The following is a 27,985-nucleotide window of genomic DNA, read 5'->3' on the forward strand; positions in this document are numbered from 1 at the left end:
TAGAGTAAACATGTTGAAGAAATCAATGTTTTTAAGTATTACCATGTTACATGCATTATTAATACTGTTTATTTTTAAATATATTATTATTATTATTATGTTTATTATTATTATTATTATTATTATTATTATTATTATTATTATTATTATTATTAATATTATTATTTTTAATTATTATTATTATGATTTAAAAATGAGTGAAAAAAAATGAAGTATTTGTTTTAGTATTTATTTAATCGACAATTAAATTGCTAAGCAGTTTATTCAGCAGTACTACAAATAATATATGAAAGAATCATTCACGGTCGCGGGTGATCAAATACATTCCAAAATCAGTATTCAATTTTTATAATGTACATTTTTAATTCATATATCTTTCACTAGTCTCAAAAATACTGTTATGAAACTTTAAATTATTTTTTTAATATAAAAAAAGGTTATCTGCTTTACGCTTATCATAGAAATAATACCGAGTTTCAAAATTTTCTTAATGACATTTTGAGTTTATGCCTCTGACAATTACCCTAGCAGATCCGATCAGTATGAAAAAAACAATATATGGTAAAAATATATTAAATCATATATGTTTGCAACAAAAAAATATATGATATAGTATATTGTATATTATAAAAAATCATATAAAGATTTTGGCCGATTTGATATAAAATTATATACAGTAGTAAATATATATATTCCATATATGTAACTTATATGTTTTTTATATGAAGCTATATATACATTTACCTTATAATATATTGTATTGATATATTTCCTGTTGTATTCAAAAAATATAAAATTTTTATATGAAATAAAATATATGATAGCATATAATTTATATTATATATGGCACCATATATTTCCTTTGTTATATTTTAGCATATATATTATTCGGTGTATGTATATGTATATGGGTATATCATATATTCGCATCAAATTAACTAATTTTGAAAATTTTATCTGCAATTTAAAGAGTATATTAAAATTTTGATCTAATTTAATTGGCGTTGGTCATACGAATAAGAAACTTTTTTTTTCCATACACAATATAAATATATGTTTTTATATATAATCAAAATATAATTTTCGTATATGACAGAAATATATATTTTTATGTATGAAAAGAATATAGTTTTCGTAAATGACAAGAATATATATTTTCATATATGATAAAAATATATTTTTTGTATATGATTGACATATATATTTTATATATGCTAAATATATACGGACTCGTATAGGATGAATATTATATTTTTTAATATAAAAAAAAATATATCAGACAATATAGTTAAATTGGCTACATATATATTTTGTTATTTATCATACATTTTTACATATGTTTTGACCATATATGTTATTTTCATACAAGGAATTACGGTAAATTACTGCAAATTACTGTAATTTACGGCATTCGGGAGAATTGCCGTAATTTACCGTAAATTATCGCAAATTGCCGTAGTTTGCTGTCAATCGCCAAGATTTGTGGTAATTTACGGTAAAGGGCGGTAAAATACCGTATTTTAAGGCAAATTTGCGGTAATACTGCGGTATTCGACGGTAAAAGTGCGGTATTTTACCACAAATTTGCTGTAAAATTGCGGGGGCTGTACCGCAATTTACCATAATTTACGGTATCCTACCGTAAATTACGGTAGGTTGTCGTAAATTTCGGCAAATTTGCAGTAAAACGCGGTAATTTCCCGTAATTTAGATCCACTAGGGTATTAATATGATTTTCCATTTTAATTGTGATTACCATTTACAGTCATTTAAAAAATGATAACATTGCATTTATGTATTGCACAATAAGTTTTATTTAATATAAATGGTAATAAAAAAATTTTGATTCAGAAAATTTCGATTCTCGCTGACCTTAAAATGGAAGCATTGGTTTACATTTAAAAATTGAAACAGACTTGAAATTGTATTATTTTGCAGTTAGTTGTATGTATATGAATGAGTGAATATGAAAAGTATGAAGCGAAGTATAAAAAAATAATTTACTTACTTTTGCAACCAAACGATATTGTATATTTTTCTCGCGTGTATTAATATTTATTTTTTAAAATTATAATTACTATTTAAATTATGTCTTTTTTATAAATAAATATAATTACACATGGGTTGTAAGATTAAAGCAATTATGCAAAATAAAAAATTAATAAAAAAAAAAAGTCGTTAAATGCGAGTTGATACTCACAATCCAAGTGCTACATATGCCACTTACGAATTTTCACTTAAATTTTAATGACACGATCAATGATAATATATTACAATCAATAAAATTATATTTTTTGTTGAATAATAATGTGTTTTTTATCTCACTACTGCATGTAATGCATTCAAAGTAAGTCTCCACACGTCAAGTAACGCCAACTACAGTCATTCATTCTTGCTACAATGCCCTGTCAAAAAAATCCAGAAATTTTTTTTTCGGGTAGATTTCCATGTGGTTTTCTATAGGAATCCAGCATAGATGCCTATATAGATTCTTCCGTGGTTTCCCATGTGAATCCACACTATGCAAAAATCCAGATCGGCTTAGCTTAGAATTATATGTGGATTTACCATGGAAATCTTTACCGTGCCTACACGGAGAAAAAAGTATAGTAAAAATTACAGTCTTAAAGTAAAATTTACTAACAGATATGAAACAATACATTTTGTATTGTAATTATTACTAAACGTTTAGTAAAATTTACTAGTTAGTAATAATTACATAAGATATTGAAAAATATTATGTGTTCAGTCACGAGCTTGTCTAATTTGAATCAAGCTTCGTGCATTTCCACTAAGTCCGGGAGTTGCCGAGCTCGCTACTGACTGAAGGTCGAATAGTGCCGGGTCACTTGCTATTTGGGCTCAGTACATACAATTTCTAACTCAGGAACGTGTCAAGACGCCTGGAGAACCCGCTACAAGCTGGCCAATCACATAATTCGTTTTATATTGGCCAGCTAATGAGAGAGTTCGCTATCAGCTGCTTCCCGTTGGCGCGCTTTTAAACCAATGGGAAAATTCGTTATATGCAGCAAGGCTGCCACGTCGACACCAAGCTTTTCGACGACGCGACGATGCTACCATCTTAGTGATTCTACAATGTGCTCCTCTAGTAGTTACCTCGTGTTCTTGAAACCGCTTTGCTATTATTAATTTCTTTGTGATATTAAACTAAACCGCTACGTTAATTTCTCTCAATATTTAGTCAGTAAATTAAGGCTGCTATTTATTGAGAGTAAATAAATTGTTATTCTCGTGTAATTAGTATCAATATTAATTTCCGTGAATTTAACTGCTCTCAGCCACGTGTCTTTTATATACGTGAATCTTATCAGCAAAGTTGAATTCGCTATCGCGTGTCTGTTTTTATTGAGTTTGCATTCGGTATCGCTCATCTGTTTTAGTTGCATTCGCTATTAAATATAATTTCTTACAATTTTTCAGTGTAAATAGTGTAAATAAATCTCTAATTTATTTATTGATAAAACCTGTGTAATTTTTAATTGTTTAAGTCCTCACGCCTAAACCAGATCCATTTTAGTTTATTCGCTCATTTTACACTATGCGTAATGTATTTTTTGCTAAGACGATTATATTTTTTACCATTTGCATAGTATATATTACTATAAGTACTATTAATAAATACAAATTTAAGAAAGTAAATTTTCTAATACAATATAGGATTTGTTACTATACAAAATATTAAAAATTACTATACGCAATGTATTTTTTGCTATATATATATATATATATATATATATATATATATATATATATATATATATATATATATATATATATATATATATATTTTGCTATAATATAACACGATTATATTTTTCTCCTATCTGTATAGTGAATTCTACTATGTCTAGATAAAATTAAAAGTTGGTGGGGATAGCACACACAAATATGTATTGCAAGTTCTGAAACTTTTGTCCAAAGAAGACATCGGGCCGTCAGACATAGGAAAAGACTCGCGCGCGGGAGATCAGGGTTCGAATCTCCGTTGAAACAAGTGATTTTTTAAAAAACAAAAATCGACACCAACACCAATACAGATGACGTCAATAACAATAATAATCAAAATGATAGCAATAATAATAAAAAGTTAAAAGCTAATAAAAATTTTATTGTATTTTTTTCCATTCTTATATAGTAATATTTACTAAACGGGATAGTCAAATTTACTAAATATAACTTAAAATTAATATGCAATATAGGAGATTTTCCATAAGCAGTATATACTGCTTGACTGTTCGGGTGTGGCTTTTTTAGTTTTAGTCCCATATTTTTTGATAATAAAGCACTACTTTTCCGCTTCGTGTTTGGGGTGTGGAATGAAACCGTTATCAAACTTTTGTATTACAATTTATGAACTGAAAGTAAAGCAATATTTAACTATTTAAAAAAAAGTTGAAACATTCTCCAGCAGACGAGTTGACGTATTTAAAATCGGTTTAATTTGAGTTTAAGTTCGAGCTTAGTTTAAATATTATACACTCCAAGCTTTGAAATCCGTTGATAAGTGGTTTCATTTTTGTTTAGTCGAAGTACAAAATAAAACTAGTTTATATGTTGTATTTGTTTGTAAATGTCATATTTATTCATTATCAAGCTGGTTTATTCTCTGTTCAGTTTAGTTTGAATTTAATATTGGTTTCTTCTCAATATTTTTATTTTTAAAAATTTTTAAAAAACGGTTGGATAATTCAAAACTTAACCTTCTTTTACTAAATTTCGAACTTAATAAAATTATTTTATTAATAACAGGAAAATGAAACAACTGTCACCATGGAACCATCAATTAATAACACCTCAAACCCGGAGCAACTTCGTCAAGCTTTAGCAGATGTTACAAATGACACAGAAAATTCAAATAATCGGTCACAAATCCGTAATGATGAAACCTTATCAAACTCAAGTAGTACACTTTCACGAAGATCATTGAATTCACAAACAACACGAGTCAACTCTCAAAGCAATCCTCGTTCATCACACCATCCCTTCACACGCCGTACATTCATACCACGTTTACAACTCTCACACAAAAAGCAAACTCCTTGCAACCCTGGCTTATATCGACAACTGCAAAGATTAGAAACAAAAGTAGATAAATTGGCTGATATCGTTAAAACAATAACAAATGAAAACTTGACAGTCTTGAATACAAATGTAAAAAGACGTTATCCAAAGTTGAGAGAATCTACGGTGGTGGTAAATAATAAAGAGGTAAATTTACAGCTTATATATTTTATTTTCAGCAACTTGTTGTAAGAAAGCACGTCTTTGATTCGTTAAAGAAGATACTACCAAGAATATTTATAGCGCACAATGTTCTCATCTTTCGCGAAAGAAATTAAAACCTTATACTTTTTACATCTATGGAAAATTATATTTTATAAATTACTTGTGCTCTATCTGAGCGATCTAACAGAAATATCCAATCAACAGCTGTCTGAAGTTAACGACGACGGAAAGTCGCAGACTGTAAGATTCAATTGAATTAATCTTAATATACACGGAGAGAAAAACATGGGAATTTTTCCCATCTTGCTTAGGAAAATTTCCTATGTTGACATAGCAAATTTTGCTTTATCAACATGGGAAATTTTACTAAAAGAAAAAGGAGAATATTACCATATTTTATAGGAATTTAACCCACAAATTATAGGAATATCTTCCATATTACCATTGGAAAAATTTCCATGTAGGCATGGTTAAAATTCCCTTTTTAACATTGCTGACATTCCTATATTGACATGGATATTTTTACTATGTCAGCACTAGAATTTTTCCTATCTTGACAAAGAAAAAATTCCTCTGTTAGCATAGTAAATATTCCCATGTTGATAAAGTAAAAATATCCATGTTGGCATGGGAAAAATTTTCATGTCAACATAGAAAGAATTGCTAGGTTTCACGAGAAACGTTCACAAGAAGCTAAAACCAACAAAATACCAAATATTTTGATCATTATTATCACTTAGGCGTTAAAGCGATAAAATAGAGATATGAGAAGGTTTTAAAGTATACAAAAATAGAATTTCAAAGTTTTACGAAAAAATTTTGTGTAATTTAATTAAAATTTTTTTGTAGCGACTACCAATGAACAAATATTTTTATAAATTCGGTGAATATAAACGAGTACGTAAGAATCAATTACATCGTGTTACTGACAGTACATAATCGTCAATTCAATCATTTTGATTTAGTTCATAAATTACGTAGAAAACGTCAGTTTACATACACTGTAAAAAATAATTGAGGTAAGTCCAAGCGATGTAGGTGTTAAAATTTCCGGTGTTAAGTTTCAACACCGAAAGCGGTGTTCAACTAACACCGCCGGTAAATATTCTTGACCAGCGTTAAAATATTTTACTTTGGAAATATTTTTACTTACTCGATCACTACAGTTAAACAGTGCACGGTGTGTATGTGTGTGTGTGTGTGTGTGTGTGTGTGTGTGTGTGTGTGTGTTTAAGTGTGTATATGTACGTGAATGCGAATATGTGCGTGTTTGTGCTCGCGTGTGCAAGTGCGTGTGCGCGCACATATGTGTTCTTTTTTAGCACTGCTCTTTTTACAGTTTACATAGTAATGTCTACTCTGTTGACATGGGAATTATTTCTATCTTAACATGGAAAATTTTCCCATCTTGACATTGAAGAATTTCCAATGTCATTAAAGACATTCCGGCAATGTCTACATGTGAATTTTTCCCATGTTAACATAGGGAAAATTCCCATGTTAACATTGGAATTGTTCCTACATTACATAGTTATTTTTCCAATGTTAATATAGGAAAATTAACATTATCAATATAGGAATGATTCCCATGTAACAAAGCAAAATGTACCATGTGACACAGGTACAATTTACATGTTGTCATAGTAATATTTACAATGCCAACAAAGTAATTTTCCCCAAGCAAAATTAGAAAAATTCCCAATTTTTTTCTCTCCGTGTATAATCTATTATAATATAAACCTAACTGAAGACTCTACATGTATTCGTTGAATGTACTGTTGTGTTAGAAGTCATTTCAGTATGCGCGGGGTAGTATTCTTTGTAATCAAAAAAAGATATCCTTCCTTACAAAAAAAGCTAATTTGAAATTAATGCCATGACAAACTACGACGTATGCTAAAATTGGGAATTAAATAAATTAGTGGCATAAAAGCAGTTGCTGAATGTTTAATTAAACCGTATCAGCATCTCAATTTTTTTTTTTTACAAATTTCCAGCTTCTCAATTTTATTTAAAATGTCAAAATATCTACTAGTTTTTAATTATAAGTAAATAAATTTTATTCTAATTGGAATTTGTAATTTAAACATACGTCAACGGCTTCCCACAATATTAAAGTGATATTGGTTTGATTCGACTGGTCTCAAACATTGAAATTTAAAGTTTTGAGCATAAGTGATGAAAAATGTAATGAGTGACATGGGATGAAACATTCATGAAAGCACGGGTGATATCAGCTCTCAGGTTCGGATCGGGCAGACAAACACCTTGGCATGCAGTTCCATTGTTTCATCTCTTGTGACTCAATGTACTATTCATGATCAACAATCTATTGTATTTTTTTAATTTCATTTAGATGTATGTCATTGATGGAACGCATATTTCGGCCGAAGATTACGCCAAACTAGTTCAGGCACCAACCATGCGGAAACGAGTTAATCGAGTTATAAATATTCTGTGGGAACCTGAGAAGCTCGTGAAAATGTACATGAAAACAGATGTGAAGGATCCTTTAAAAATCGTGGTAACACCAGAAGAAAAAAAAAAGTTAGAGGTATGAAAAAACTTTTTATAAACTCATTTTTTTAAGCTCTTTTGCGCTTGAAAACTGTGTAAAGTTAGGGGTCTAGCCTGCAAGGTCAATCGGCTTTAAAATTTAGTAATAAGTAATTAATTGAGTAACCGAGGATTAGGAGGGCACTTTTTTATCAATTGAAATAAAAATTATTTTTTTTTTAAATAGAAATATTAAATACTTTGTAGCTATATACTTTGTTTTGTTTATTACTGACTAAATTCTTGCATGAACCTCTTGATTATATTTGATAACATTTTTACGATCTTCGTTATCACTTCAGAAAAAAATTTGTTGTTAATTTCTTCGTAACACAATTAATATAATTTCCAAAATCCAAGTATCGAACTTTTCTACTTGAAAAATAAAACTATTTATACCTTCAACACCCTTGAAACAATCCTGCAAACTTTCAGAAACGTGAAATTACTATAAATGATTTCTGCGCTTAAATTTTCTTTAATTTCCAATGCAGTTATTTGTCGGAAATTGAATGCTGTACAAAAAGTATTTTATCATTTTTCGATAAATCCTCAAAATTTAACTTTCACCATATTTTAAGATACCCTATCGATTTTTCATTGCTCATAAAAAAAAAAAAAATAGTCCCCTAATTTGAAACAGTGTAATACATATATTTAGGGTGCGCCAAAAAGAAAGAACTATTTTTTTTTTTCATTAAGTTACCGTGAAAATGTCGTTAAAGATTATGAACAGAAAATTCTGGTAAAATTTGAGCTCTTAATATTAATATTAAGAGGTGGCGCTTCGTGATTTTTAATTTCCTATTTAAAAAACATTGGAAAACATAATTTTTTAGTTTGGAATTTTTCACCTTGGCAATGGCTTATTGTACGAATAAGCCCAGCATACATTTTTGTAGAGAATTCAACGCTGTATAAAAAAACACTCTTATCATTTTTCGAAAAATCCATCTTTTCAAAAATTATTCGAGCTCAAAGTCAAGTTAAAGTAAAATTCGAGAACTTTTTACTTTTCCGGCGAAACTATCGGACTTATCAAAAAATGTCATATAATTTTTTTTGTAGATAGTTTAATTAACTAAAAATTATTTCTGATAAGTTTTTTTGAAATACCTTTTTTTCTTAGTTATTTAAACTATAATGCCAATCTCCTGAAAAATAGTGTTCTGATCGACTTTAAGAACTTGGCATTGAAATGAAAATAACTAGAAAACAATGCAGAATTTGAAAAAAATTTATCAACGATTATTTTTAGGAAATAAAATTTTCTACAAAAAAGATTATATGACATTTGTTGATAAGTCCGATAGGTTCGCCAAAAAAGTAAAAAGATCTCGAAATTTACTCTAACTTGACTTTGAGCTCCAATAACTTTTGAACAGATGGATTTTTCGAAAAAAGATAGGAGAGTTTTTTTTATACAGCGTTAAATTCCCTACAAAAATGTATGCTGGGCTTATTTATACAATAAGCCGTTGCCAAGGTGAAAAATTCCAAAGTAAAAAATTATTTTTTCCAATGTTTTTTAAATAGAAAATAAAAAATCACGAAGCGCCACCTCTTAATATTAATATTAAGAGCTCAAACTTTACCAGAATTTTCTGTTCATCATCTTTAACGTCATTTTCACGGTAACTAAAGAAAAAAAAAAATTAGTTCTTTTTTTTTGGCCCACCCAAAATATATATATTAGGGTGTCTCAAAAAAAATTGAAATATAAAAAAAAAAATCCTCACCAAATTTCAGCCAGATATCTTTAAAATTAAGCTATTACAGAGGGAGTCCTCTTTTCCGTTTAAAATACCCGCGAAAATTTTTAATTTTAGTTTTTCGTTATTAAGACTATGAAAAATTTTTTTTTTTTTAAATTCCGCCTAGAATAATTTTGCAGGAAATTAAATTTTATACGAAAAAAGTGCTAATGCATTATGTACGTAAAACGAACTGGGAAAAAGAAAATTAAATCTCCTACAAAAACGTGCTTGTCAAAATAAAAATAAAAATATTTGTTGATGGAATAAAAATGAAAAATAATTTTAAAAAATTTAACACTGAGAAAACTAAATTTTTGTTGACCTTTGAATCCCTGTAACTCTTACCCAGTTCGCTTGACGTACATAATGCAGCAACACTTTTTTGTAGAGAATTTAATTTCCAACAAAATTATGCTCGACGAAATTTAAAAAAAAATTTTTTTCATAGTCTTAATAACGAAAAACTAAAATTAAAAATTTTCGCGGTTATTTTAAATCAGAAAGTGGACCTCTCCTCTGTGATAGATCAATTTTAAAGATATCTGGCTGAAATTTGGTGAGGATTTTTTTTTATAATATAAAGTATCTTTTGAGTCCATAAGACGTTAAAAAAAAAAATTTTTTTTTTTTGAGACACTAATATCTATGAATATACGTATACATACGTACATGCATAAACTTTTCGACTGATAGCGTTTTTGAAGATTTCTCGTCAAAATAAAACAAACTACAGCGAAACTCCTTGAAAATCTTGACATCAGACCTGCGATTGCTATATTTCAAAAAAAAAAATTTATATATACTAAATAAACGAAATAAACCTAAAAATGATATATTTACTTGTTGCAGATTTGTCTCTCTATATTAAAAAAAAGCGAGAGTTAAACATTGCCAAAAATGGCAATGATGATATAGATAGATTTTTGGACAAGTGGATGGGAGAATATTTTAAAGAGTGTCGCCGTCAAGCAAAAAAGTAGTAGATAATGTTTTTTATACCTCAGCTTAAAATATATTGACGTTCAAGTTTAAGTAATTATTTAATTAAATAAATGTGACATCTAAATAATAATTATTTGTTGTTTTGTGTGTGTTTTGTGTCTGTGTATTGAAACCCTTATGTCATCACGGAATCGTCTGCATTCTGATCGGATCTTAATTTTCACTATTTATTCTATAGGTGACTATCTTGATCACGTTCAAAGATGGATCGAATTGGTCGTTTAGTTTAAAAGTTACTCTATTCAAATTAATGTAACTTACAAACTAAAAACTTACGAATTTCTATTTCAATCGTTTTTATGTATTTTCGTTCAAAAACATTAGTTTTATGAGGCGACATTGTGAACCAAAATTGAAAAATCGTTTGCTAATTTATTATTTCCGATTCCTTGAATTCTGAAAGTTTTATGCACAGTGTAACTTTTTTGATTTCAAACACGGCAGATGTAGTGTGTAGCCACTGTGGGCATACCGTGTTTACATGGTGAATGCTCCGTGTAAACACGGTGGATGCAGTTTGTAGTTACCGTAGACACACCGCGAAAACACGGTGGATACCTCGTGTAAACACGGTGGATGAAATGTGTAGTCCCCATCGACACACCGCAAAAACACGGCAAATACACTGTGAAAACACCGTGGATACCTCGTGTAAACACGGTGGGTATAGTGTGTAGTCAACAAAGTCACACCGTGAAAACACTGTGGATACCTCGTGTCAACACGGTGAATACCCGGTGTGAGAATGGAACAAATCCACGGTGTTTACACGGTGATCCAAAACTGCGAGGGATATGAGAAATTACTAAACGACTTGTACAATATACTTAATATTTGTTAATGAATTTTTCATATATATCATAAGTGTTTCAAGATTACTATCCAAATTTACTAATTATTCTCATGTTTTTTAGTAAAATTTACTATATTTTTTTCTCCGTATATAAATTTTTCAAAAACACTTAAATTATTGTTATGGATGAGCATAGTTTGAGTATACTTTTAAAATTCTACTAAAAACGCACATCAAACTCAAATACCAGGTATGTTCTAGATATGTTTTCGGTGCAACCGATTTCGCTGGGGTTTTCAGGTTTTTTTTTTATCGAAAAATGCCGTCCATCTGTTCATTCGAATATATATTCACAGATCAGCTCTCACCACCAAAATTTAAATTTAAATTAAAAAATACAAATTAAAATTCCCAGCCAATGTCAGCACTCTAACCTCGAAATCGCTTAGGGATTTTACTATAAAATGTTTTATAATAAAAATATATTAAAATTTTATATTAATAGTATAAATTAATTGATAAATTCCTTCATTCAAAGAGGTGTTAAAGTTCCTAATTAATATGTAATTGATTACCGCTAACTGAGTTTCAAGTGAAATCACATGAAATATTCAAATTTTATTTTAACGAATATTTATAATGCCATTATTTTTCAATATCAAAACTAGACAATAGGTAACAGTGTAACCTCATTAAAAAAAAACACTTAAATAAAAATATTTTTTAAGTAATATTGAAAAGCTATGATAATTACCTTAATTGCGCTTAGATTTATATATTTTATTTATTGTTCCGAAATTTCTAACGAGTTAGTTTGCACTCAATCAAACAAATATCAATAAATGCCATAGCCTCAATTCAATTTGTCATTTTTAACAATATTTATTTGTTTACTCGATTATCAAATGTATCTGTAAATATAAGAGGTCATGGTATTGTATTTGTTTACGCTTTTATATCTCATTATGCATTCTGTGATATGTGCGCGACAAAGGTTCTCATTTCTTACTTTTCAAGAAACAGCAGAAACGAATGCTACGCTCTCTGGCGGAATAGTAATTTTAGCGATTGCTCGGTTCTGTAATCTGTGTTATTAGGACGCAGTCCCATAATAAAATCGGGACCCATTTATAGACGCGTAATTTAGACTAGAAATGGTCAAAGTTATCCGGGGTTCCCATAAACATATATACAAATATAAAAGGTATGTTTTATGTAAAATTGAAATTCGGTGATAGGTTTAAAAATCAAATATTTTAATGAATAAACAACTATGATTAATAATTCCGATGTAATCCGATTGGAAAATTCTAATTGGATTTGACCATAAATTCCCAATATAGTTTTAATCAAAAAAATGATTATTTTCCGATTGAAATTTGGTCAGTTAATCGGAACGCTCGAGCGCATTTCGATTGACTGATTGGATCCGATTGAGTTTCGATTGGATCTAATCGGATTTTTTAATCAAGGAACTAGAATCCTGCAGAGAAAAAAAGGATTTCTGTATCAATGGAGAGGACCCTTTCTAGGGTAATGGTGAGACCCCATATTACCATTTTATCTCGAAGTGGTCCGTTGACCAGCACAGGGAACTTGTGTACATTTCGTCCAGAGTCTCTTTATTTCCTGACATAGATGAAGAGTTAGGTCTACAGGGGTATGGACTCGTGGTAGTTGTGGTCAGACACCAATAAGGTCTTTGAACTCACCTCGGGTCAATGTCCACCCCTCGTCGTCACCTGATTATATTTTTCAGTCAAGGGTGTCATCTGGAGGGTAGATAGGGATGTTCGAAAGGCGTATATATCAAAAAGGTAAAGAAACGGCCCCTGTAAAAAGGGGTAAGCATGTAAAAGTAATTGGTTACCAGTTAGCTTCGTTATTTTAATCAATCATGTCATCATTTTTTTCAAATTTAAAGACCGTCTTGATCTGCTTTTCAAACTCTAAAACCAAATGTGTTGTTTGTATTCGTACATTTTGAGTTCGACAGCCGAAAATTTTAGGGCTTGTTTTATATAAATAATAACAAAAATTTTAAGATTAGTGACTGTGGCACCCACAAGTAATTTTTATTCATTGAAAAAAAAAAATATATATATATAAGTTTATTTATATAAATTAAAAAAATTCACACTCATAATTTGCATTTTATAGACTTTAAAATAACAGAACAGTTGAGTATAATTATCATAGTACAAAATAAAATAACATAGTCGAAAATAAAAGTTATTAATTTTTTATTTATTCGAATTTGTATAGTTAAAAATAAACAATGGTTATATCCCTTCAAAATGATTATTTTTAATGAGGTGAAACTGTTTTTCAATAACCACTCATACAAAAAATAAACTGCTTCGATAAGTTTACTTTTCTACCAGCATTGAAATTTGAAGTTTCAGTGTCTCTACGGCCAGTCGAAACACGATAATTTCAGAACAATGCCTTGAGTCAGCGGGCAGAAAGAAATAATATTTCTCCCCGCTAACTTACGTCATTCGCAATTTAAACTCTGATACTTGTCATCTGCTTGATAGCGATTGCAGACCATTCATTTTATTTATGTTAATGGCAGTTTTTAATTTATAATTTTTATAAAAATGGACTTAAATACACGGAGAGAAAAAAATGCATATTTTAGAAAAAAAATGGATGATTCAAGTATTTTAGATTTTAGACTTGCCTAATACTAAAAAAAATTAAATTTTCTCAAAAAAATATTATTAGACAACTTTTTTAACTTCCCGCTAAGACAATTGAAAATTTTCAAAAAAAGGGAAGTTATTGGTTTCGGTCCGATTTTTGAAAAACGAGTTCCTAAGAGGTCTTGAGGTTCTAGGAAGCTATTCTGACTGATTTTAAGATGATGCCCAAGTGTATGTCTCTTGAAAATTTTTCTTCATTTCCTCTTTTCAAGAAATACAAGAAATATTTGCTTGCCTTAAATAATCAAAGCTTCTAGAAATTTACCACTAAAGTAGTAGTTTTATTAAAATAAGAACTATCAATTGAATTTTTTAAAAAATTACTTATTTTGAGTATTTATGGAAACAAGATAAATAATTACTTGTGTTTAATTTTTTTCTCTCAGTGTAAGAAATAGTATTTGTAATTTCTGCTTAATTATGAATCGCAAATCACATTTTACGCTCGAGCTTATGGTTTTAAAGCTTCCGAGTGGCTGACTGAAACCTCAAGTTCCTAAGCAGGTAATTTTTCAAAAATCGCTTTCATTTTTTTTTAATGTATATGTATCCAAGCATATTGTGCCAAATTTTTTATGGGGATCCGAGCAGTGTAAATGTATTTTTCTGAATCTAAAGGTCGACAACCACGATTTTACGCGTATGATATATGTGAACCATAGCTTAGACACATCAAGAGAGCAGAACGGAAAAAAAGAAGGCCAAGTTAGAAGCAAACGAAAGTTTTGAACAAGAAAAAAGCACTTCGTACTGTGCAGGCATCGCAGATTAAATTTTGGTAAGATTTTGTTTTTATTTAAAAAAACTTCAAACACGTTTATCTCAAAACTATGTTTTCGCTGACGCCAATCACGATTTCTCCGGAACCAGTAGGCCGATCCTTCTGAAATTTCAACTACATATTCTACACATGAGTAGTTATAGAATAGACTAAAATCATACTTGAATTTTGATTTTAATTAATTTTTTTCTACAAATAACAGCGAAAGAAGAACACTTTTTTTCAATTTTTTTTATTTTTGTTAGTTAAAATTAGTAAAAATAGTCCAAAATTAATATCGCTAGTTTATTTCGTAATTACTGTCATACCGAATCTAAAACACTTTGATATTTCTGTTTCAGATAAGCCGGTGCTGAGATATCGTGATTGAGCCGACCTGCCTCTAAATTATGGCACTCCGTTAGAGTACACCTTCTGTATGAACATACTTATAAAAATAAATGAAAAATATTTTTTTTTATAATTTAAGACTTCATTTATCATCCCTAGCAGTGTTTGTATATTTACTGTTCATGGTAAACTCGTAAGAAATTCCCAAAAATAGACTATTTTGTTCTACGAACTAGACTACACCCTTAAACTGCGGGTGATGTCAGCCAACTTCACTCTGGTCTAAAATAGTTTTTTCATCCCTTGTCACACAATATACTAATAAAGACCAATAGATTAATGTTAATTTTAAACTTTATTTAAAACAAAATCGGTATCAATCTTCATTTTTAATATTCAATAACTCTATCAAAATTTGAGATCAATTAATAGATTCAGATATTGAGAAAATCATAATAATAAATTACAAACAATTTAAAAATTTCTATTTCATATACAATTACATGAACTTACAATAATTGTTTAAGATAATTTGAGATAAAAACTGCAATAACTCAGAAAATATCAATAAAATTATAAGACATCTTATTCTAGTAAGCGCTAAGCCACATTTTGTTGTAATTTGTACTTTACAGAGTTATTATAACTATATAGTTAATATAATTACAATTTAACTGACTTTGGATTACTTAGCTTTTGTTAAATTTAAGTATTTATTTAAACTCTACGTATAAATATGAGATTAATCGAGTGAGAAAAAATTGACTCAACAAAAAAAACACTCGTACTAATTACGAAACTTTTGGTCTGCACTTACAATTAATTTCATTATTATTCGTTAAAAAAATTTAAATAGTTACCATTCTTGGTTCAAACAGCGCGACTATTATTTAAATGATACTTTTCACACAATTATATCATTATAACCTAAATATTTTCAAGGCACATTCACTTAATGCTCATTTGTAAAAATACAGCATTCAAACTTTCCTAAAGTAATTTTCCATGAACTCTAAACCGGTAGAAACAAGTGTATTCAAGCTGTCCGTGATTGCTATGAATTCTCAATTCAATGAACTCATGAGGCTCAATGACGTCATGATTTTTTACTGGAAAATATTGAAGACTTTCGTCGTTATCCAGAAATTCATATTCGCCGAAAAGAACCGGGTCAGGATCATTTTCTTCCTTCAAACCCCAGACATTAAATTTTTTCGGAGCGCTTTTTATCTCATTGTTTGGCAAAATAGACTTCGGCGCATGCTCGACAGTAAAACCCGTCACCTTTATTGAGCTCCGTAACTTAATCAAAAGATATCCAGGAAAATCTTGGAATGCCCAGCAAATCCCTGGCTGCAATGAGTGTCCTTGGATGACAGTCCGAGGATCACTACTTTCATAAAATAAAGTAAAACCGAGAACTTTGAATGCTCGGGTGTTAACGTTGTAACTTTGGGTACAACGAATGCTAATAATTTGACCGCCAGCGGACTCTAATGCGTAGTCGACTCTCCCTGTTTTATCGGCATCGTAAGTCTTCAAAATTTCTGTTACTATTTTTTTTATATGCTCTTCTGTAATTGAACACGCATCGGGTGAGTTTTTAAGATTTATTGCCATTGAATCTTTTTGGTCTAGTTTTTTATCATCGATATTAGGGCTCGCGATTACTGAATTAGTGATGATTTTGTTTACTTCATCTCTTAGAATTCCGCTGTCAAAAAAAGATGACAGGGTTTGTATGATACGTTTTTCTAATTCGTAATCATTTATTGCTATGTTGTGGTCACAATAATTTCTTAAATCGGCGTAAAGATTTTGTAGACTATTAAATTCTGCTTTAATATTTTTTATTTCATCAAAAGTGTTTTCACTTTCTTTGTTTTGGTGCTGGACGATATGTTGAGTGTTTATTATTTTTTCTTCTAAATCAGATATTTTTTTCTACAATTAAAGAAATATGATTAACTTTTATTCTTTATACAGTAAATAGTATATTATTATTATTATATAATACAATATATTATATTATATTATACACTGAGAAAAAAGATTTTATACAATTAGATAGAAAAAATGACCCGATCCATTTGTACACAATCGTACATAATTATATCTTATTTGTATATAATTTGTATACGAATATATACATTTGTATATAATTACATACTGTGTTCGTATAGATTATATATAATTCTATATAATTGTCTACAAATGTACACATTTGTATATAATTTTATTATTTTTTTTTTTTGCATTTTTATATAGAATTATATGCGATTGTATATAATTCTATATAATTATATAAAAATTTTATACAACTATGCATTACCTCTATTCAATTGAATATAATTCATATATAACTGTATACAGTTATATAAAATCAAAAAATCAAAATGTGTGCTATTTTTTAACACAAAATATTTGTGTTGGAATTTTAACACTGAATTTGTGTTAAAATTTTAACACAAAATTAGGGCAATATTCCTAGTCAGAAACTCTGATTGAATCTAATTAAAACTCACACTGGATTAAAGTGATTTGTTTTGTAAGTAATTGATATAAAAAACAATTATATTTTACACGATGCAAAGGAAAAAAATAAAAATTTGTACTAGTTTTTATCATAAATCAAAAATCATTAATATTTTTCGACTGACACTTGATTTTTGAAAAAATTTAACAACAAAAAATTCAAAATAATGCTCAATCATATTCACCAAAGTTATTTTAGAATATTTAATAAACATTCAAAAAATAAAATTTTTGGGGGTACCCCGTTTTGTCTACCCTACCTCATTTGCCCCCTCCCCTTCCCTTATACATATCTCAATATTTATTTTAATATTTTTTTTTTATATTCTTTGTAGATATATTTGTTTACTTCCTTATTTATATTAATTATACAGTCGAGTCGCGTTATAAGTCCTATTAGTGTCTCTCTCATATTAACGCGAGTCTGGTTAAAAGAAAAAGATACAAGCCGGACTTATAACGCGACTGCAGATATATATATATAGTTTTGTACCCACTTTCATAGCTAGGTAGATATGATCTGAACCTTTATCAAGAAATTGTTTTATTTGAGACCATGATAATACTTTTTATTTTTTAGGTTTATAACTTTTTGATTTATTTTTTATGATAGTTTTAATAAATCGATGAAATGTATTGATATCGGTTCCATGTTTGAGGTTAACTAAAGTTTTTAGCATTCATCATTTGCTCCAAAGCGGAAAACTTTAGGATTAACTCATTTTTTTTTATTTTTTATCGATTAATTTTAGTTTATTGGTTTTTAATCACAATAATAGGTAGTCATTATAGGTATTGTACGGGTTCCGTCACTTGGTTTGTTGTATAAAATTTAATGTGAGTATATACATATAAAAGCGAGCGTGAGAGTCGATGTAGATGTAATTGCGCATGCGCACTTCTGATTCCCTAGGGAACGAAATGCCACTTTCTTCCCGCTTCAACGGGAGAGAAGTTGAACTTTCGGCGTCGGTATGAAAAAGAAGCTATTTTCTCGCCTCCGGGCGGAAAGCGTCAACTTTCTTCCCGCAGTGTAAAACGAAGTTACCGCTTTCCGCCTCCGTCGACGAGAAAAATAGTATACACTCCTCGGGAAGTAAATAAGAAAGCCTCAGATCACATATTTGCTGACCTGGGCTTGGTGTGTAATATACTATTTTTGTTTAGGGGAGGATGGGGTCAATTGAACCAGTAAGTTTAAAAAATCTAAAAATGAGTCGTCCTCTCGGAATTATATTTTAATACACTAAATCTTAGTCTGATTAAAATTTGGAACCAATATGATAATTTAATTTTAAACAATCCAAGTTTTTGTGCGTTTAGGCATGTTTTCAAATGTAATCTTAAAATTCTTTTTGAAATACTTTCTTACAAAAAAAGATAAACAAACCAAGAAAAAAATTATTATATTGACAGAAGTTGCAACAGTGACTGTTATAACATATAATGTTATATAAAATAATCAATATTATTAAATGTGTTGTAATTTCAGTTTAAAGCTGTTATAAATAGTAAATTATTCGTTAAAGTCATACGTTTGAGGTTCTATTACTCTTGGTTCAATTATCCTCGACTAGTGGTTCAATTGCCCCCGAAAAAGTATATATAGTAATTTTTAATATTTTATTATGTAATTATTTCTAACTAGTAAATTTTACTAAACGTTTAGTAATAATTGCTATACAGAATGTATTTTTTCATATCTGTTAGTAAATTTTACTATACTTTTTTCTCCTTGTATATATCACATATAATTCGAAATTTTGACTTACTTCATAAATGTTCCAGACTTCATTTTCATCGACTTTCAACTTCGCAATGAATTGACTGTTATTTAATAGCTGTCCCTATAAAAATTCAATAAAATAATAATATAGCTTCTTAAATTATTACTTAAACAGTACGATTTTAAAGCTTACTTCTAAATCAACTTGCTTAGCTTCCAATTTTTCTACTCTATATATCAATTTTGTTATTTGTTGGCTGATTCTTTCATCCATAGCATTATTTACGTTAAAATCTATTTTTGTTACTGGATCTATGGCAGCTGTATAACTATTTTTGTTGGCGAGATATTTTGAAAAAGCAGTGGAAGTAAAAAGAGGCAGTTCGTAATTTTTTACAAAAGGATAAAACCAATAACCTGAAAAAAAAAAAAAAAAAAAAAAAAAAATGATTCGAGGAAAAACAAAATAAATAAAATATTGCTCCTCGAGCTATTTAAGGGGTAGAAGGGTCTTAGATACAAAAAAATCAGCATATTTTTGTGATTTTTTTTTTATCAGAATACCTTCTTTTTTAAAATTCTTAAAATTTTAATCGGAATGTTTTAAGCAAACTGTACCTTAGGGTGGCCCAAAAAAACCAAGTATTTTTTTTTTTCGAGTCTCTTCTGAAAATTTGTTGACTTACGATGTTTTAAGAAGCCTCTTCAAAAATCGACGATAAAAAATTTTCAAGAGGTCGCTCACGAATTTTTAAAATATCAAAAATGATTGAAATTTGAATTTTTATTTCAAATTTTTTTCTTTCTCGTGGCAGCAATAGTTTATATTTGTAAAATCATGTCTATGCTGAAAATTTCAGCCCAAAATTTGAATATTTAAACGGCGTTCAAGAATTTTTAATATTAACTGATAATATGTGATTAATACTTTGAATTAGTTTTTGTATTTTTTTCTAACTCAATTATTGTCATTTTACTAAAATATAACTTTTGCTTAACCAAAATATACAGGACAGTCTTAAACAATAAAATTTGCTAAGTTTTGAATAAGCGAAAAAACCTAAAAATTGAACTAAAAAATAAAAAAGTATGTAAATAACTTATTATTTCTATTTCTCGGGTTATATTTTCATTCATTGTGATGCAAAGTGATGGTAGAAAAATCGAGAAGCTTTATTATCAATATTCAAGGATCGCTCGAAATCGTTCAAAAGACAGCACTCAGAAACATTCAAAATTCTTGAGCGAAGTTTAAATATTAAAATTTTAGGCTTATATTTTCAGCGTAGTCATGACTTCACAAATATAAACTATTGCTGTCACGAGAAAGAAAAAAATTTGAAATAAAAATCCGAATTTCAATCATTTTTGATATTTTCAAAATTCATGAGCGATCTCTTGAAAATTTTTTATCGAGCTGATTTTTGGAGAGGCTTCTTAAAACATCGTAAGCCAACAAATTTTCATAAGAGACTCGAAAAAAACAAATAGTCGGTTTTTTTGGGCCACCCTACACCTGCACAAGATACTTCCGAGAGCTATATTCTTCTTTTTCGTTTACGACTAAACTATTGTCAATAAATTTTAGTAATTACTTACCAGCTATAAAAAATAGTAATGGAAGAATAAACCAAATAAGTTTAGAACGATGCCTGTGGAAACTTTCTGAAATAGTTGAGGTACACCTTAGTATCCAAGAATCAAGAAATAGAACTCTTATCAACAACAAATATAAATACTGAAAAACTCTATTTGTTTTTTTCCATAATTTACTCGACGTGGACTCTGCAGGTAACAAATAAAATATTAATGTCACAATAATGTTAATTTCAATAAAACTTACCTTGATACCGCGAATAGTTATGACTAGCATTAGTATTCCTCCGTAACATCTTGATGCCTATGAACTGAAACATACTAACGAACAATAGTGTTAATACATTCTTAATCTTTTCAAACCACAATACTATCGTCCGCTTTTTATTACTGTCAGATTTTTGAGGAAGAACTTGATTTAATTCTGTACTAGAATCAATTTGTGAAAAACTATCAAATCTGTAAATAAAAATATATTTAATTAATTAATTTAAAGCCAAACATGTTTATAAAATAAATAATAAATGTTTACTGATTTCGGGAATTTTCGTGATAAATTGTGCTGCGATTTCTGGAATTTTCTGCTTGTGTTTGTCTGTAAGCGACGTTTGAGTCCGAATTTCGTGTTAAATTATGTGAGAACGAGTAAGCACTTTCTTCATTCTATAATTAGAAGAGAAAAATTATTAAATTAATATGTTATAGATTACTAGAAAAATAATATGAGGAAATGGAATATTCACCAAACGATTTTGTTTAATTGTATCAGTGGTATCTCTGTCTAAGTAATCGGAAGAGCTTTTCCTAATACACTGAGACATTTGAGTTAAATCCGATTGACTAAACGTCAGACTACTACAGGCACTACCACATTTCAAGTGTATAGACGTTCGAGACATATTGGGCATAGCTAAAATACCTGGTGCGATTTCATATCGGCATTGCGATGTCTGAGAGTATGTATAATCTGTTTTTGGAAAGACACTGGAAAAAAGCATTTAATTCTATTAATTGTTTTGCTTGTGACTAATAGTAACAATATTGTGTCAGTGTTAAATTTTATGTGCTATTCTGTGTTAAATCCACATATGCTGTGTTACTTGAAAATTTAAATCTATCTACTATTTAACACTTTAAAAGTGTTAATCAGTACAAAAATTCAAATTATTAATATATGAAATTTACCATTTATTAAAAGCTGGAATTTTTATCGTACTAGTTAAAAATATTGAAATATAATTTTGAATTATTTTATATAGAGGAGATATGAGGCAAAACTACTTAAGAATACCATAATATAGATCATCAACATATGAAAACTCGTTTTTAATTCATGGTATGCATTAATGGAATTCCTTACCACCAGAACTAACGACAATCTAAACTTTTGAGGAATTTAAAATTGCTTGTTTTAATCATTTTTTGACGGTCAATAATTAATTAATTAATCTGTTTGTTAAAATATGTAAAACATACACATGTATATATTTTATAAGATTTTTTTGTATTGTTTGATGGTCCTCAGGGAGCTACGGCTCTAGGATCAAATAAATATATTTATCTATCTATATAGTGTCGTGTTATAATTATTTTCTTAATAGTAATGACAGTGAATCTTAATGAGATTAATGGAACTTTGAAGACTTCAAAGATTTTAAAAAGTATTAAACTTCTTATATTTAAAAACTTAAAATTAATATTTTTAAGTAAGGTACCCGCGGGTAATAAGGTCTAAGTGACAGAAATGATATTTAAAATAACCGCCTCTGCTAAAGGCTACTCTAGAAGAAGGGTCTTACATAGAGATGTTACGACAAATTTATAGTCCCGATACCACGTCCCCTGTCTTCTATATTTCATCATCCGTCATATGCTGTCGTAGCGCAGAAAAAATTATAAAAAACAATCTAGTCTTCTGACTCTTAGAAAGAATACTGATAATTTTAAGTAATGTTGAGCAAAACAAGCTAGTCTTCTGATTCTTAAAAAGTATTGTTGCTAAATTTAAGTGATGATTCATCTCTAATAGCAATTTTATTAAGTATAGTTAAACTATTCCAGTTTGTTTAACCCGTAGGCTTTATTACCCTACTGTAGTAAAATAAGGCTTATTCGTATGATTTTTGTAAAAGTATAATTTTTTGTTTGTTTATGGTAAAAATTACCATTACTTGATTACATTTCATGGTTAATGTATTGAAATAAAGATTAATGATACATTTCGATAATTAAATACAATGTTTTCGATTCTATTCAAAATCTCCCTTAGCTACCTTTTTACACGCCGATACCTTATGTACTATTATTGTATTAATATATATTGTATGGCTACATGTTTCCTTCATGGTCAAATAAAATTTATTTATCTATGTAATATAAATATTATTTTTTCGCCAAATAAAAATACATTTTTGTTTTTTTAAAAGAAATTAATTGGTTGACTATTTACTACAGATATAACTAACTACGTGACTTTTTTTTATTCTTGACTTATAAAAACATTGTTTACTATCAAAAAATAGTTGAATGCTCAATAATAATTTTTATCACTTTTGATAACTTCAAAACTTATATTAAGTGGAATACCCATGGTACAAAAACAAACTCTATAAGTTAAAATTTCTTGGTGTCGCTACTGACATTTAAGAAGTGTTTACTTTACTTCTCGTTTTATTTGAATTTTATGACAAATAGTCTGTTTTTAAAAATAACACAAATAGATATGTCGTTTTGGCCATTTTAAGGGCAGTTTTGGATACTTGAAAAATTAAAATAAAATAATATGTAAAAGTTGCAATATGTCAGCCCTCGTCTACGGCTCGAAAGCCAACTTCATTTGGTCTGAAATCGTTTTGTTTCAGACCTTGTTATACAATGTACTGTTACTGCGCAGTACAATAATATAATTTAAAATAAACCATATCGAATACAATGTTGTTTCGTTTACAAATAAAATATATTAATTATAAGCAAACAATACGAAATATTATATTCAATGAAATTACTTACTCCCACCAATCACCGGCTTGCTTGTATATTTCATACGCTGATCTAGGATTTCTAGATGAGTCATCGAATTCCCCTCCTTCAGAAGAATAGTAATCACTGGTAGTTATTCTTTTCGGAGACATATTTTTGTTAAATTTTTTACTAAGTTTACTCTCTTCCGATTCTCCTTGTCCGTTAACGAATATTTGTCTTTTTACTCGTCGTCGTTCTGATCGTCTTTCGACTTTTTTAACCGTCGAAAAAGCGGAATTTTCATTTTGACTTTCATACTCTATAATCACTTCTCCTTCTTGAATGTTGTCTTTTTTTTCCAGTATTCTTTCCAAACTTTGATCTTTTTTTATAACACTAGTGGGTCTGAAGTTCAAAATAAAATGAGTTGTACCATTAATACTCTTGTTAAAATATGTGTTAAATAACAACTTAGTAAGTAAAAAAAAAATTACACTTACAAAGATCTTGATTCCGAACGCCTACTACTTGAGACTTCAACAGGAGTATGAGATCTTTCTCCATTTCCTTGACTTCTTAAATCGTAATGATGTTCGTTAGATTCAAAATCAATTAAATTTTGATTAAAAACCATCGGAGTACGAGATCTAGTTCTAGATCTACTTCTACTTCTCAAGTCATAGTGATGTGATTCTCCTTCCATTATTTCTACGGTAAAAATATAAAATTTGGTGTTAATTAAGTTTAATATATTTTTTCTAAAATTTATAGTTAATATCAACTATTGAAAAATTTTTTTGATAAATACAAGAAACGATTATTGTTTTGTTTTAAAATTTATTAAAATAGTGTAAGGATATTCTACGTATAGTATGCATTTGACACAATACGGTTTGCTTTTTTTTTTTTCAATTTTAAATCTAAAGCATATCTATCTGAAAAAAAAATACATGTGGGAATTCGTATACAGATTCTTACGTGGTTTCCCAAGGGAATCGTCATCATTCAAAAATCCAGATGGGAATCTAGTTTAGAATCATATCTGGATTTATACATGATTTACCATGAAAATCCTTACCATGCATAGAAATATGGGAATCCCTTTAACATTTGAAATTTGTAATATTTTGAATTTTTTGCTGCATAAAAATTCAACTGTTACTCAATCAAATTACTTTCTTAAAAAATTTTTCGGCTTACTGGCTTGTTGTAATGGTTAATTCATGGTGGCCGCGGATTTTTGAGATTAAATTTCCCTGACTTTTCCAGGTATTCCAGTCAAACAATTTGAAAATTCCCTGACTGTGTAGAAATGTTAAATCATAGGAAATATCTTTCAAATTTTAAATAAAATAGTATAAGCGAATTTAATCAATAATTTAATTAATAATTAATCATTGTCGTTAAATGAAGCTTTTTTTTTTTATTTGTCAATGTTCTTTTTTTTTTTTTTTTTTAATTAAATGAATAATTTTTGATTTTTGATTTGGAATCCATGTTTTTATATAATACTCTATAATAAAATATAAATAAATTTTTCATTTTCACTAGAATAAATTTCATAAATAATAATATTTCATAGAATATTAATAAAGTATTAATGAAGTAGGCGAATAATAAATGTAGTGAAACTGATTAGTTAATTACTTATGTATACTAGGGTGGCCCAAAAAAACCGACTATTTGTTTTTTTCGAGTCTCTTCTGAAAATTTGTTGGCTTACGATGTTTTAAAAAGCCTCTCCAAAAATCGGCGATAAAAAATTTTCAAGAGATCGCTCATGAATTTTGAAAATATTAAAAATGATTGAAATTTGGATTTTTATTTCAAATTTTTTTCTTTCTCGTGGCAGCAATAGTTTATATTTGTGAAATCATGACAACGCTGAAAATTTAAGCCCAAAATTTAAATATTAAAACCTCGTTCAAGAATTTTGAATGTTTCCGAGTGCTGTCTTTTAAACGTTTTCGAGCGACCCTTGAATATTGATAATAAAGCTTCTCGATTTTTTCACCATCAATTTACATCACAATGAATGGAAATATAACAGAGAAATAGAAATAATAAGCTGTTTACATACTTTTTTATTTTTTAATTCAAGTTTTAGGTTTTTTTCGCTTATTCAAAACTTATCAAATTTTATTGTTTAAGACTATTTTGTATATTTTTGGTTATAAAAAAGTTATATTTTACTGAAATGTCAATAATTGAGTTATAAAAAAATACAAAAACTAATTCAAAGTATTAGTCACGTATAATCAGTTAATATTCAAAATTCTTGAAGTCCGTTTAAATATTCAAATTTTGGGTTGAAATTTTTAGCATAGACATAATTTTACAAATATAAACTAATGCTGCTACGAGAAAGAAAAAATTTAAAAATAAAAAATCCGAATTTCAATTATTTTTGATATTGTCAAAATTCGTAAGCGACCCTTTGAAATTTTTTTATCGAGCTGATTTTTGGAGAGGCTTCTTAAAACATCGTAAGCCAACAAATTTTCATAAGAGACTCGAAAAAAACAAATAGTCGTTTTTTTTGGGCTACCCTAATGTATACATTTAATATTTTTAGGTTTTCAACTTGTCAATATGGAATTTAATAGCTTGAAGATCCTGGCGATTGATTTCTACTAAGACTTTTTTTTTTCTAACAGCCTTTTTAATTCTGCTCCACTTTTCCGCTATTGGAATCAATGTCTACTATTTTTTTTTCAAGATTGTTTTACAACCGCATTCGCGCCGCGTAACTTTTTCAACAGTTTTGACAGAAAACTAAATTTGGCGGATTTTTTCAATCAAAAGAAAAAAAGTGAAAATTGTTCCAGCTCTGTGACGAAATTCCCTGACTTTTCCAATATATTTATGATTCCCTGACATTTCCTGGTTTTCCAAGTTTTCCAGAAATGTGGCCACCATAACATTTTTTTCTCTCAGTGTAGGAATACGGATACTTTTACTTTTCTTCGTGGATTCCTATTTAAATCCATACTATCCCATGTTGATTCCCATGGATTCTCATGTAAATACTTTCCCATATGAATTCCTATGGATCCCCATACAATTCTACATGGATTTTTTTGATAGAGACAACAAACTGATAATATAAATCAAGATTATATTTACAAAATAAATTTAAATATTATTTCATAGTTCCAGAAGTTAACTTTCTAAATATGAATTACGAATTACCAAATAATATATTTATATTTATTAATTTATTTAACACCAGCAACTAAAAAAATATCACACCAAATAAAATTAAAAATTTTTATAAAAAATATTTTCACTGAATATAAAATCCAAATAAAATATTCTTTTAATTATTTAACTTGAAAATTTTAAACAAACTGCAAAAATATGGCATGCAAGACATTATGAAATAATTTAAAAATAGAAGAACCTTACCTACAAAAATTAAGTCCACATTTACAAACACAAACTGCCGCCTTGTCTACAAATATTTCAATTTCTCCTTGATAAATTACGTGTTTAAATTACAAAGAATGTATACATTTATAAATTGTATTAAACTATTTAATATTTTCTCCAATTCTCACCATCATAACTGTAATCTTGAATAAACAATTGATGTTCATAACAGCAATTCATTTATTCAAGCATGGAACGCAATATGTTGTTGTGATGATCATCACATTTAATTTACCTGTCTAAATAATAATAATAATAAGTAAAAAAACAAGAGTTGTAACCGTGATTTTTTTTTATGTATTGAATTGTAAATACAATCAGCGCCATGTATTCATACCGTACCTGGTTACAAGCGTACTTTTTACTTTTCTACTTTTAGTATTCTACCAACATACATCTCTCTTAAATAGATTTCTATGCGAAAATATCAATATTAAATATATTTATGTTGCAAAATAATTCTATGTAAAATTATCTCTGTGTAAATTTATTCTATTAAATATAAATATATGCTACAATAATTCATGTCCAAAATATCTCGATACTATATATCTCAAT

General features: G+C 28.5%; 3 protein-coding genes across 5 annotated transcripts in view; 1 reads left to right on the forward strand and 2 right to left on the reverse strand.

Moving 5' to 3' along the window:
- LOC103572244 (peroxisomal leader peptide-processing protease) overlaps positions 1-12,309 on the reverse strand; it is a 62,374-nt gene extending 50,065 nt beyond the window's left edge. For all 3 annotated transcript variants that reach the window (XM_053738193.1, XM_008550766.2, XM_008550763.2), the window contains exon 1: positions 12,113-12,309. The gene's annotated coding sequence lies outside the window, so the exon portion shown is untranslated. The remainder of the gene's footprint in view (positions 1-12,112) is intronic.
- Positions 4,795-10,497, forward strand: LOC103572254 (uncharacterized). Its single transcript, XM_053737923.1, has 3 exons — positions 4,795-5,232; positions 7,607-7,804; positions 10,413-10,497. The coding sequence occupies exons 1-3, from the start codon at positions 4,795-4,797 to the stop codon at positions 10,446-10,448; spliced, it is 672 nt and encodes a 223-aa protein (XP_053593898.1). The 3' UTR covers positions 10,449-10,497.
- A 3,336-nt stretch (positions 12,310-15,645) lies between the features above and the next one.
- Positions 15,646-27,889, reverse strand: LOC103572246 (klaroid protein). Its single transcript, XM_008550767.3, has 11 exons — positions 27,770-27,889; positions 27,404-27,666; positions 24,496-24,703; positions 24,044-24,400; positions 21,778-22,018; positions 21,567-21,697; positions 21,282-21,493; positions 21,038-21,223; positions 19,632-19,855; positions 19,485-19,559; positions 15,646-17,121 (listed from the first exon to the last, which is right to left on the reverse strand). Exons 3-11 carry the CDS (start codon positions 24,696-24,698, stop codon positions 16,168-16,170), a joined length of 2,583 nt encoding a protein of 860 aa, XP_008548989.1. The 5' UTR covers positions 24,699-24,703; positions 27,404-27,666; positions 27,770-27,889; the 3' UTR covers positions 15,646-16,167.
- Between the last annotated feature and the right edge of the window lie 96 nt (positions 27,890-27,985).

Source organism: Microplitis demolitor, chromosome 4 (assembly GCF_026212275.2).
Source record: "Microplitis demolitor isolate Queensland-Clemson2020A chromosome 4, iyMicDemo2.1a, whole genome shotgun sequence".
Classification (NCBI taxonomy): Eukaryota; Metazoa; Arthropoda; class Insecta; order Hymenoptera; family Braconidae; genus Microplitis; species Microplitis demolitor.